We start from the raw sequence: 13,952 nt of genomic DNA, 5'->3' as shown, positions 1-13,952 counted from the left end.
CGGAATCAGGTAATCTGAGCTCGACTTTGTTGAATTTCATCAGTTTTATAGTTAAAATTGGTCTCAAGTTTGTTTTATCCTTGATCTGATCCACTTCGACCAAAACTAGTCACCGCGATTTCCTTTGAGCATTTCATCGAACACCTAGTGTGTTCGATAAATATCTCTTGCTTTTACCTAAGTTTTATCCCCCTCAACCTTATTAAAACATTAAAAATATATTCAGTCTTATTTTGGGCATTCTGTCAAATGCCTCACGGGCGTTCGACGGAATCAACCTTCTTATCTTCTCTTTATCACTGTTCGAAGTCTATCGGGCATTCTGTCGAACACCTCACGGGTGTTCGACCGGATTACCCTTCTATAATCGATATCTCCTTATAAAATATATATAAAAAATATATAAAAAACTTACTAATACTTAAATACTATACATATCTCTCTATTGTCGACCCCCTATCGGGCATTTAGTCGAACACCTCTCGGGTGTTCGACTAAATCGACCTATTAATTATAGGAATCGATTATATAAACTATATATAAGAGTATAAATCATATACATAAATATATATAAATACCTAAACTAATTTTAAATAGTATTCTACCTCTTTATATCAGTATAAATACTTACTAAGTTTCATTACTACCTCTTTATCCCTTCCTAATATCTATCTATACTTACCTAAATTCTTACTTATCATATTATAGTTAGATACTTATTTATTCTCTTCCTAACTATCTTATTAATGCATAAATACTTCCCTATATTATCTGTCTCTCTTAATGTACAAACTCATCTATATAACTCCTCTTCTTTCCTCTATCTTCTTATTACTAATTAATCTTATTAAGTACTCTACATTTCTTCACTAACTACGTTACCCCTATTCTTAAATATAATACTTAATACCTTAATTCTTTCTTCTTCTTAGTAGCTATAAAGTATATAGCCATACATCTAATATTTTCCCTTTTATACCTATCTTATTATAATAAAATCTTCTCTAATTATACTTCTTCTTACTCTTATTAAACTACTTATTACTATTGAATTCTTATCTACCTCTTTACTAACTCCATTATTATCCTTCTTGAAACTAATATCTAATATCTCACTTCTCTATTATTCTTAGTACCCTGATACATATACCTATAATATCAGATAAGTTCTTATTCCACTTACTACCCTATTAATCTATATACTTACTAATTACTTAACTCTTCTTATTACCTTTTATTGAATTTACACCTAAAGGCCAGTCCCTGTGGAGACGACCTTACTCCCACGTATACACTTGAGTAAGTTTCTACATATTATAAATTTATTTGAGTGTAGGCAAGTTAAAATTACAACGACCATTAAAATTAATGCCGCAATTTGCCTCCATCAACGGGCCCAGACCAGATCTTTCCCTACTCCACACAGACCTGTTGCTCTCCCCTCCCTTAATAACAACTCGCTCGAGCCGAGTTCTTCTGACCCTAAGGGAATTGGTGGAGTTGCCTCTGCCAGCATCGCATTGATGATGCCACACCAGCCATCACAAAATCCTCCTCCATGGTTGGCACCCATGAAGACAACCGGGGGAACCCAACAGGACGGCCACTCCACAATGACCCTGTATTTGTGTAGTTGTAGACACACGCTGGGCTTGCAACTGATGGGGTTTCAGCCAGCCTCCCTTGTTCTTCGTCTCCTCTCATCTTCTCTATTGCTAGAAGTGTATAAAATTCAAAACTAGAGATCTGTATCTGTGGGGAAATTTGCTTGAGGAAGTAGTTCCTTACTTTCAAAATATATCGCCCATAAATTTGCTTGGCGGCTGCTGCTAGAAATTGCTGGATATGTTACAGGCTGCACCTACAGCTGCAGTCGCTTCTGCCAAGGGGAGCGCTTCTTTTCCCCTCCACCATCTTTATTCCAATGCCATTCTCTTCCACTGCCTGCATTCATCCCCCCTCCCCCTCTTCTTCTCTCTCCCTCCTATTTTTCTTCTGTTTTTATCCCAATCAATCTCTGCTCTCTCTCTCTCTCTCTCCCCCTCCATCCTCACCATACCGCATCCGATCCCCTCTGCAGCTATCCCTGTTTGATCCCCATTCCACCCCTGAGTGCATCAAGCACCGCCACCACTGCGTGGATTGTGCAGCAACCCCTCAACCGACACTCCCTCTGCGTGGGCCCAACCACAATCTACAGTCCACTGTGGACCCCTGGTCAACACTCATGCTCGACCCCAGAAAACAGTCAGCCCTGACCCCTGTCAGCAATCAGTCCCAATCCTGGTCATCAGTCAGCCATGATACTGGTCAAAAGTCAACCCAGGCCCGGTCAATGGTCTACATTGACCCAGTCAACTCTATCTGGTCAGCAGCCTGCCTTATCCGGTCAATGGTCAAGTCTCATCATATGTCCTGCTTTGATCCCGGTCAATGGTCAATCCCAACCCATTCTAGGGTCAACGCTTGACCCGATCAACAGTTAGCTTAGAAATACTATCAACGGTTGTATTTATTTCAGTCTTTCCACTTTCTAATATGCTGTTTTATTTATTTCAGTGCTTCCTCGTGTGCTTTCACTTGTGTCATAAGACTAGATAGCAATACTTGAGTGATCAGCATATCCTAACAAACTGAGACCAACCAATCATTGAATCAAGGACAGAGTATACACAACAGTGCTTCAGACAGTCCTCCTGTCCTTGATTCAGGAAAGGGAGGTAATTATAGATCCGGGACGCGGACGGGACGATTTTTTCGTCCCGGGACAAAAAAATTGTCCCATCCGAGGATACGAACGAATTTCAGGACAAAAAATCGTCCGGGAACCACCGGACGAGACGGTTTTTGTCCCGTTGGACTAAAAAATCGTCCGTCCGGAGGTCTCCAGACGATGAACAGACGAATATGGACGGAAAACCATCGGATTCACATCCGACGGTTGAGATGTTGCCACGTGGCCTCGCTAGGACAATTTATAATATATTATAATCTATTATAATATATTAAAAATATATAATGTACTTTTTTGTCCGGGACAAATTTCGGGACGAAAATTCGTCCCAGGAGGACTGAACAGGACGAAAAATCGTCCCGAGCTTATTGGACGGGACGGTTTTTTTGTCGGTGGACGAAAATCATCCCATCCTTCGTCTCTGAGCTAACATCGGACTTACGACGGGACGAAATTCGTCCCGTCCCGTCCTTTGTCCACGTCCGGGACGATCCGGAACTATAGAGGTAATATCCCACAAAGAAGGTAATCAAAGCATTGGTGTGATCCATTGCTTATTTTTAGTCAGCTCTAGGTCATCAATAGTCATCCTTCCTATGTCCATTATAGCTGTCCTGTATCAGGATCAAAGGGGGGGGGCAACAGCCAAGAATGCTGGACCTCAAGAATCATTTGATATCAGCCGGCAGGAACTTTTCCAACCCAAGAAACTTCAAAAGACAACAACTGTTAATATCAGCTCAACTTCTCTTTCTCACTAATGTAACTCCCTCTCCTATTCCCTTACTAAAGCATTATCTCATCAGTCTAACCAATGGATCTTGGACTCTAGAGCCACTGATTATATGACTCCATCTAGAGAAATATTTAAAACCTATGATCTGTGCACTAGTAGAGTGAAAGTTCAGATTGCAGATGGTACTCAATCGTCAGTGGTTGGAATTGGGAGCATCGAGGTTGCACTAATAGGACTAATTATCTTGGTCCTTAAATATTATGTCAGTTTACAATCTGTCCAATGTATTACTGAACTTTAATAGTATAAGTTGATTATAGATGGTATTGTTGCAATCCTCTAGACACGGTGGCGGGCCTGAAGCATGGCTAGCTAGGATCTCAGAAGGTCTCTACTATCTGCACCGACCACAATGGAGCAGGGTGGTGCATTTCCAAGCCTCAGCTCTCCCATCAGCAATTAAGAGATCCATTGTTTTCTGTTACGAAAGATATGTTTTTAATTATGTTCTCATTTTAATATGGATACCGTTGTATGTGTTGTCTGCACACCACTTACACCCTTTCCTCAAATGGAGCAACGAATGTGATAGAGCTAGGTTTTTGTGATGTGTGGGGACTGGCCCCATTTTGTGATCTATATGGCTTCCGATGCTTTTTGGTTCTTATAGATGACGTGAGTTGCTTTTGTTGGGTCCACATGATGAAGCATAAATCTGAAGTTAATAATATTATACATGGTTCTCTGAGTATGATGTATCGCCATTTTACGATAAGCGTCAAGAGATTTGCACCAATAATGGGTGTCATTAAACTGAGAATCTCTTCAGAGGTCAAGGCATCATACATGAGAAGTCCCGTCCCTACAACCCTCAATAAAATGGAGTGGCTGAGAGAAAATTAGGTTACATTCTTGAGAGGACAAGACCACTCACTATGCAGAGTTTTGACGAAATGGATACAAATCTTCTGTCCCATCAGCGACTTGAGGGAAAGCTTATTTACTTAGCTGACACCTGGCCCAATATCTCTTACATTGTTAATGTTCTTAGTCAATTTATGATGTGCCCTAAAGTATCTCCTTCGCTGCCTCAAGAGCATGAGTGGCCTGTGTCTAACCTTCTAAAGATGTAAGCCTCTTCTTCTCAAAGAATATATATTGACGTTGACTTTCATGGCTCACAAGTCAATCATAAATTTACAACAGGATATTGTTCTTTCTTGTGTGGCAACTAAGTCTCCTGGAGCAGCAAGAAGCAAAAAGTCGTCTCAATCTCCAATACTGAACCCAAGTTCTGTGTTCTAGTCAAAGGCATTTGTAAGACTCTTTGGATTCAGAATCTTCTCCAAGAATTGGGGCTGCCTCTTGTACACGCTGCTGCACTCCTCTGTCACAATGAATCTGATATCAGCCTTGTACATGAACCCATCAAACATGACCAGACCAAACATATGGGACTCTGCCACCTCTTCATAAGGCAACGTCAGGAGTGATAAGCTCTTCAAATCTGTTAAAGACTTACCGAGGACTTATCAAAGCAAAAGAAGAAGAGGAGGAGACGAGTCACATGCCAGCCTGAACTGTGACTGTTAAACATGAAGAGGAAGACGCTTCTAATATGTTAAACATGAGAACCCAACAGAATGAAAGCGAGAAAGGGCATGGTAGAAAAAAGGGGAATCTCGATAGAAACGGGGGGGCATCTTTTGGCACAAGCAGTTACAGGGAGATTCTCTCCGTCGACTGAGAGGCTGATTCAGCTCTCGACGATCCTTGTGACAGGGAGACGGCGATCCAGGTTCCTCTTGAGCAGAGTTATCATTTCATTTCAGTTCGTCCGTCGCTATCATGAACTCCATCTCTCTCACTATTGCTATATCTACATTTTTCTCGAGTTCGATCGTCGTTATCATTGTCACATCTCTCTCTCTATGAATTTGGTGACTTCTATTCAGAGATCTATTCTAGGATCGAGAGAGTTCATCAGTTGGTTGGTCAGATCATGAGTTCTCGTGGAGTCTTATCAAAATCCACTATATGCCCACCAAGCAGCAACTGGCTGATCTCCTGACCAAGAGCTTGACCAAGTGCCAACATGAATAGTCCAAGCTAGGCATGGATAATATCTGCTATCTAGCTTGCAGGGAGGTGTTATGATTTAGCACGTGTCCCTCACATGCTACCTTACAATTGAGTAAACTAGCTGTTATACAGTTGTTGTATGTCATGTTTCGATATATGTATGTTACTTCGACATCAGTAATATAGTTCTGTTATCATCTGTTTGATCGTTGTCTTTCTCTGATGTTCCCTAGAGAGAGTTCTTCACTTCTTCTCAGACGGTGATCTGACAAAAGCTCGACATCCAATCTTGGCTATAAATATTACAAGTACTCCCCTGGAAAGGTCTGATGCGTAGCCATAGAGCGAACAAAATGAAGGCGAATGTTCAAGAAATGCAGAGGTAGGAGACACAGTAACTACACCTGAAAGGGTAGCTGCACTGGCTGTGAGTGATCTGCTTATCAACCCTGAACGCGAGGCAATCAATACAGAACTGCCCCCTGCAGATGGAGAGGATGAAACTGTGACAGCAGAAACAACAATGAACAATGACAATACATTGGGGCCAATGGCTGATGACTTATGGTGGCCTATTTCCTGGGGAAAGGAGTACGGAACTTCTGGTCTGATGAAACATATCCCATTGGACACCATGTGTCACATGAAAAATTGGGTCCTCACCTCAGTACAGGAGCTTTCTGACAACCTTGGGAGAAATCTTTGTTCCCCAGCAGGTAGAGGAATCATTAGGTGATCCAGATTGGAAATTAGTCATGGATGAAAAGATGAGCACCTTAGAGAAAAATGAGATTTGGGAGCTTGTTTCCCTCACTTTGGGAAAGCGGGCCATTGGGTGTTGCTGGTTATACATCGCTAAGTTCAAAGCCTATGGGACAATAGAGAGCCTATGGGACCTACTAGCCAAGGGCTACACTCAGACCTGCGGTGTAGATTATGGTGAGAACCTTGCCCCTGCACTCCAAGTTCAACACTGTCTGAGTCTTGATTGCGTCTGCTGCTAAGAGTAATTTGGATACTCTCTAATTTGATGTGATCAATGTATTCCTCAATGGTGAGCAGACAGAAGAAGTCCACATGTCTCTACATACAGGGTATCAATTAGTGAACCAACGAAATAGTATGTAAGCTAAAGAAGACTTCATATGGCTCAAACAGTAGGCCCCTGCCTGAGTTGGACGGTTAACTACGATAATGCACAATCTACAGTAACATCAATCTCGGGAAGATCACATAATCATCAAACATGGTACTCCAGGCATATCACAGCTCTGATTGTATATGTGGATGATATGGTTATCCCTGGCAATGATTTGGAGGATATACATTGAGTATGCACGGCGTTGGCTGGCCAGTTTGACATTCAAGTTCTCCAGGCCCTCAAATATTCCTTCGATATTTAAGTGACACATTCAAGTGCTACTATTTCTCTCTACCACATGTATTTTGGATCTGTTGAAAAAGATAGACTGGATAGAGCTTAGTTTTTTAGAAAGGAAGGGATACATGCCCTTATATAGGGCTGAGAGAGAGAGTATTAGAGATTTATCTATGTGGGATTAAGAGAGGGAACCCTTAGTGGGCTAAGGTCTAGTGGACCTAATAGGCCCCACCACCTATTTCCCAACAGGATCTTCTCCAAGGAACTGTTATGCTCGGCTGCAGATCTGTTAGTACCCCACTTGATGCCAATTTAAAGATTGGCAAAGGCAATGACAGGGCTGCAGTCCACAAGACCATATACCAGATGTTAATTGGTTTGCTTATTTATCGCAACCACAGGCACCCACTTATCTCTTTGCCATTACTCTTCTCAGACAATTGATGAGTGAGCCCTATGAAGTTCATCTTCAGGTGGCTTATAGAATATTGGCATATTTGAAGTACACCATTGGGCAAGGTCTTCTCTTCACAAGAAAGGGAGGTCTGTCCTTAATGGCCTACACAGACTCTGATTGAGCTTGGTCACCCAAGGATGGAAAATCTACATTGGGATGCTGCACATTCCTTGATGGCACTCTTGTCACCTTGAGAAGCAAAAAGCAGGAGGTGGCCCTTTCCAGTGTAGAGGCCGGATTCAGGGCACTGAAGCAAGGCATCCCTGAATGTAGGTGGCTCCAAAATTTACTGAAGGACCTTCTGCTGCATAAAAGGTGAGGGTATCACACTCTATTGCGATAACCAACCAGCCATTGCCATGGCCAGAAATCCAGTTCAGCGTGATTGGACGAAGCACATGGGAATGCATTCACATTACATTGTAGAAAATATTGATCGTGGAACTATATTTCCAGTCTTTGTTCCTTCTGCTGATCAAAAGGCTGACATCTTCATGAAAGGATTCCGAGGCCCCTGGTTCCCAGCATTGGCGTCCAAGCTGAGCATGGCTTGTATTCAACTAGCTTGTGGGGAAGCGTTAGACTGTGTTCTATCTTCTGTATTAGTTCAGCATAATGCCATTCAGTGATTCGTACGGATCAATTCATTGAATTCTTTCCACAAAAGAGCACACACTATCTTTACTTAGTGTCTCCGCACTAATGGCTACAGAACTGGCCATACTCATCATATAAGTGAGGTTAGATAGTGCTATTCTATCTAGATACTTCGATTTCCTGGAATATGGATAAACATATATTATTCACATATAAAATTGGTAAGGGAGAGATTGACAGGGAAAGGGTTTTGGATGCGCAGAATGAGAGAATGAGAGGTAGAGAGAGAGGGAGAAAAAAGGGGTAAGGGAAATTTTGAGAAGGAAATATCAATAGGTGCGTGGAGGGATGGAGTGGGAGGGAACCAGGAGTGGAATGGAACTAGGTGGATAGAGGGATTGGATTAGAAGTAAGAGCGAGAGGGAGTGATAATTGGGACAGGGAGTGAGTGAGAGGGAAAGAGAGAGCAAGAGAGATATCTGAGTAGAGGGAGAGAGTGAGAGGGAGAAATAGAGAGAGGTGAAATTGGGAGAGGGAGAGAATAGGGAGACATAGACTAAGAGGGAAAGAGAGATAAGTGGGGCAGAGAGAGAGAGAGAGAGAGAAAACTGGGAGAGGGAGATATTAAGAGGGAAAGAGAAATATATAGGGCTGAGAGAGAGAGGTCGAGTGAGACCAGAATAAAAAGAGAAAATTGGGAGAGGGAGATATTAAGAGGGAAAGTGAGGTAGGTGGGTAGAGTGAGAGAGTGACAGGCGGAGGACGACCAAGAGAGATGGAGATGATATGGAGAGGGAGATATTGAGAGGGAAATATAGAAAAAATGGGAGTGGAAGGGAGATATGTGGGAAGATGGAGAGAGTAGGAGGGAGAGAGGGAGCGAGAGAGAGGGAGAGGAAGAGAGAGATAAGAAGAGAAATAGGTGGGTTGTGGGAGAGAGTGAGAGAGAATAAAGAGAGGAAAAGAGAGGAGAAAAAGTGTTATAGGTGGATAGAGTGAGGGGAGAGGGAAAGAGATATAGATGGGAGAGGTACAGTGTGAGAGGGAAATAGATGGGAGACAGAGTGAGAGAGAAAGGGAGACAGGTGAATAGAGGAAGGAAGAGGCAGGGAATAGAAATTTATAGATGGAGGGATATATCGATCTACCTCACTGTATGTTCATTACACATACCACCGTGATCGGTCACACACATTTTGTGAGATCCGGTTGGCATGTTGATAACACACTAATTATTAGATAACACACTAATATTTATAAAGAAATATTATGATTTTTCACCATTTTTATGAAATTATTTCTAAAGAATTTTTTTAATTAGAATATGTTTAGGGATTTATTTAAATGTTTTTATCAATTCAAAGTACCTTATCATGATTTAACACCAGTACGCCTTGTATTGTGGTCCTATTTAGTAGGATTGTGGCTAATCATAAGTTTTGTGGCCAATCTACATCAGTGAAAAATGATTGCTTGTGCCAATCATTGCAAAAGGTGCCCAAATCATTGAGACTGGAAAAATATGTTCTTAGGGATATATGGTTGTGTCAATCATTGCCAGCTGTCCACTTTGAAGTCAGTTGGTGGGCATTGCATCCCCAAGCAAAGCATCAAAAGTGGCACTATGGGAGTCCGGCTTCAAATCAGTAAGACTGCCATCCTAGTTGATACCACTTGACAGAATTCAAGTTTTCTTGTTCATGGAATTTTCAAATCAAGCAAGAAAAAATCAAGGGATCATGAGTCTAAGTGGAAAAATTAGGGTTTCTTTGACCTCGTGGATGTTTGAGAAGATTTAACTTAAACTGAAACCTGTGAAACGCTAGCAACAAAATTACAAGTTTGATTAAATAGTAAGGAAAGACAGTAGGGAGCAGTCTGATCGAACAGGTCACCATCAAACGTTGCGACTGTCGGCCTAAACATCCGCCTCACATCACACTCTCTCTTTCTCCCTCTCCTCCAACATCAGCCCCATTCCCCAATTTTCTCAAACCTTCCCCGCATTTCCCATCTTCCTCCCCACTGCTCAATTATAGTTCCGGATCGTCCAGGACGTGGACGTTGGATGGGAGGGGACGAAGATTGTCCTGTCCGATGTTCAGAATCAGTGCAGGGACACGGTTGAGATGGTTTTCTTGTCCGATGCCTCTGGACGAAAACCGTCCCGTTCAAAGGTCTTGGGAGGAATTGCCGTCCCGATTTCCATCTAACCTTGCCGACTGGACGATTCTTTTGTCCTGGGATGAAAAAACCATCCTGTCCACGTCCCTGCACTAGTGTAGTTCCAGATCATCTGGGACGTGGACGATGGACGGGACGGGACGAATATCGTCCCGTCTGATGTCCAGAATCAGTGCAGGGACGCGAACGAGACAGTTTTTTCGTCTGACCTCTAGACGGAACAGTTATTACGTCAGAGTGGATCAAAACCATCCCATCCAAAGGTCTCTGGATGAATTTCCATCTCGATTTTTGTCCAACCTTGCGGAGGGGACAATTTTTTCATCCTGGGACGAAAAAACCATCCCCTCCGCGTCCCTGCACTATATGCTCAATCAGAGTATACACTGAATTTTCCCTCTATAACAGATACTGCTCAATCAAATTTCTTGACATTTATTATAAAGGTAAATATACAGGGAGGGGAAAAGGACAGACTTTTAATGTTGGTAGGTTTCCCCAAGGACCCAAGTCTAAAAGATGAAGTTCAGACAATGGCCAATCCCCTCTCTTTCTTACTCTTCTTCTCTCCTCTCTGGCCAGAAAATCCTCCGGGTTTCTACCATCTCCAGCAGCAGAGCTTCGATTAAGGGATGAGGATCGTGGGATTGACGGGGGGGATCGCCTCGGGGAAGAGCACCGTCTCCCGCCTCTTCTCATCCAACGGCGTTCCCATCGTCGACGCCGATCTCATCGCTCGTGTACCCACATCATCATCATATTTATCATCATCATCTTTACCATCATGATGCAATCTTGCCTTTGCACTGCTCAATCAAATTTCCTCATCGCCTGCATACCCACATCATCATTATCTCTATCATCATCATCATGATGCAACGTTACCTTTACACTGCTCAATCAAATTTCCTCATTACCTGCGTATCCACATCATCATCATCTTTATATTTATCATGATATTTATCATCATCATCATGATGCAATGTTACCTTTACTCTGTTCAATCAAATTTCCTCATCGCCCGCATACCCACATCATCATTATCTCGATCATCATCATGATGCAACATTACCTTTTCTCTGCTCAATCAAATTTCCACATCACCCGCCACATACCCACATCATCATCATCATCATATTTATCATCATCATGATGAAGTGTTACCTCTCAATCAAATTTCCCCATCGCCCGCGTACCCACATCATCATCATCATATTTGTCATCATTATGATCATCATCATGGTGCAGGATGTGCTCAGGAAGGGGACTCGAGGGTGGAGAGAGGTGGTAAGGGCATTCGGGGAAGAAATTTTGCAGCCCCACGGCGAGATCGACCGCCTCCTTCTTGGCCGGATCGTCTTCTCCGACCCGGACAAGCGCCGCGTTCTGAACCGGTAAAATACAGAATAATACAGGGATCTGCAAACGTCATCCGTCACGTCACACGGTCATAGTGACAGACACGTGACGGATGATGTGACGGTGACGGAATGCATGGGGAGTAATGGTGACGGTGACGCGTGATGGGCTGTACGTGAGTGTGACGTGACGGTGACAGAATACCCCGGATGCGTGACGTGACGACAGGTCCGTCACGGATGACGACCGTGACAGATTAACATAGAAAAATAAATATCATAAATAATAACATACTAAAATAAATAATATTATGCTTCGACTATGTTAATCAACATAATAAAAATAAATATTATTATTTCTGCCACCGGTGATGGGGACGGCGTCACGGTGATGGTGATGTGACGGAACGGGCAACCCGTGACGTGTGACGAGAACGTGACGAAAATTTTAAACTCCCTCAGACGTGTGACGAGACGTTGGCCTGACAAATATTTTGTCACGTTACCGTTCGTCACGGGTCCTCATTCGTCCCGTATGTGTCGTTCCCTAATACAGATTAACAAGTATACTATAAAATAATCTGGGACAGGACGTTAACGGATTTCGTCCCGTCCCACGTCCCATTTTCTGGGATCGTCCCAGAGCGGGTACACCTTTGACCGTTCCAATTATAGTGCACTATCGTCCAGGACGGGGACAATCAATGATCGACCTTTCCTACGTCCCAATTTTTAGAAGTTTGTCCTAATTGTCCCATCCAGAGTTTGTCCCGTCCCAAATATTTTCGTCCGAAAAGCATCCTGTCTGAAAACAGTCCGTCCAAGACCTCCTCGTCCCATCCCGCGTCCAGGATGAAGCAGTGCATTAGGCCACTCAGAATTTGACATGTGGGTCGAATTACAGCTAGAGCTCTCAAGCAAATACTCGACTCCCATAGAAACAGTCCCTTTTGCAGTCCAATGCTTCAGACAGGATGGTTATTTCGTCCACGGACAAAACAATCGTCTCGCCTCGAGACCAATGAACAATTCTTCATCCTGTTAATCATCTGAACCCCCGAACGAGTCGAATTCCAGCTGGAGCTCTCAAGCAGATATTCGACTCCCACAGAAACAGTCCTTTCTGCAGTCCAATGCTTCAGACAGGATGGTTATTTCATCCACAGACAAAACAATCGTCTCGCGCTGAGACCAATGGACAATTCTTCATCCTGTTATTTCGTCTGTGGACGGAATTTTCGGTCCACGGACCAAATTATCGTCCCACCTGTGCCTGTGCACTCTAGTTCCAACTCATAGAAAATTTAAATTTTTTCATTACAAAATCATAATATAATATTTATGGGACTATATTAATGCGTTTGTAGACAGGTTGCTGGCGCCTCACATCTCGTTTGGGATTGCATGGGAAGTGGCCAAGTTATGGCTGAGGGGGCATGACGTCATTGTTCTGGATATACCGCTGCTGTTCGAAGCTGGGCTCGATCGGTGGACCAGGCCCATTATTGCGGTCTGGGTCGACCCAAAAACCCAGCTGCAGCGTTTGGTGAAGAGGGATGGTTGCGATGAGGAACAGGCTCGGGCCAGGATTAACGCCCAGGCCCCCCTAGACTGGAAGAGGGAGAGAGCTGACGTGGTTATCGATAACTCGGGCCCACTCGAGGACACGCGGCGACGGTTCGAGGAGGTACTCGCTGTGGTGGCCCGGCCATTGACTTTGACTGAGTTTCTGCGATCTAGGAACGGGTTGACTTTGACTCTGGCCCTGACTGCTGCCGTGGCGGCTTTGGCTTATTCTCTCCTCTGATATAGTTGTCTTGTGGGTAAACTTGCACCGGCCGAATTTGCTGTTTATAAGTGCGTGGGTCCCATTTGGGCACTACGATTATATATAAACTTTCCTCTTATGAATCCATCGATTTGAATGTTTTCCTGTCCCAAAGTTTCTTTAAATGGTTCTTTTAAAAAAAAGAGCACTAAGCTACAATATTTTTCAGTTAGTGATGAAGCCGGCAAGCACCAAGTCCCCTTCTCTGGAGACTGTTCATTCGTGTTTTCTTGATCTACAGCTTGTCTGGACAGGAAAATCCATACTTCATGTTGTTTTTCTTGCCCTATTAATGGCTAAATTTTTGTGGCTAGTTGTCCTCATTAGAAAAGTTTATAAGGCATCTGTGCCAACAGCTTGGATAATCTCATTCTCCAATTTATTTTAGTTTATGTACATCTGATTATCTCCCAAACTTCCAATATTTAAAGTAAACTCACAGATGTACACCATTGTACACCATCGCGAGCAATAGGAACAACATGACTAGGCTGCTCAGCCCCACCTTCAAAGGATAACATCAACTATTAATGAAGAAGATTATTCCCCTTTAAAAAAATCATTTACTTTTTTTTGAAAAAAGCTCATTGACATG

General features: G+C 43.0%; 1 protein-coding gene across 3 annotated transcripts in view; it reads left to right on the top strand.

Annotated features, from left to right (window-relative positions):
* Nucleotides 1–13,442, top strand: part of LOC144710731 (dephospho-CoA kinase-like) — a 13,575-nt gene extending 133 nt beyond the window's left edge. Inside the window, exons 1-5 of one of the 3 annotated variants that reach the window (XM_078584570.1) lie at nucleotides 1–9; nucleotides 9,447–9,633; nucleotides 10,754–10,911; nucleotides 11,420–11,565; nucleotides 12,901–13,442. The exon at nucleotides 1–9 is cut by the window's left edge and continues 132 nt beyond it. In XM_078584570.1, the coding sequence (XP_078440696.1) occupies nucleotides 10,804–10,911; nucleotides 11,420–11,565; nucleotides 12,901–13,336 (690 nt within the window). In that variant the 5' untranslated portion in view covers nucleotides 1–9; nucleotides 9,447–9,633; nucleotides 10,754–10,803 and the 3' untranslated portion in view covers nucleotides 13,337–13,442. The remainder of the gene's footprint in view (nucleotides 10–9,446; nucleotides 9,634–10,753; nucleotides 10,912–11,419; nucleotides 11,566–12,900) is intronic. The other 2 variants (XM_078584571.1, XM_078584569.1) reach the window with 2 other exon arrangements.
* Nucleotides 13,443–13,952: the final 510 nt, after the last annotated feature.

Source organism: Wolffia australiana, chromosome 12 (assembly GCF_029677425.1).
Source record: "Wolffia australiana isolate 7733 chromosome 12, ASM2967742v1".
In the NCBI taxonomy this organism is placed as follows: Eukaryota; Viridiplantae; Streptophyta; class Magnoliopsida; order Alismatales; family Araceae; genus Wolffia; species Wolffia australiana.
This window is presented reverse-complemented; position numbering and strand designations above follow the sequence as displayed.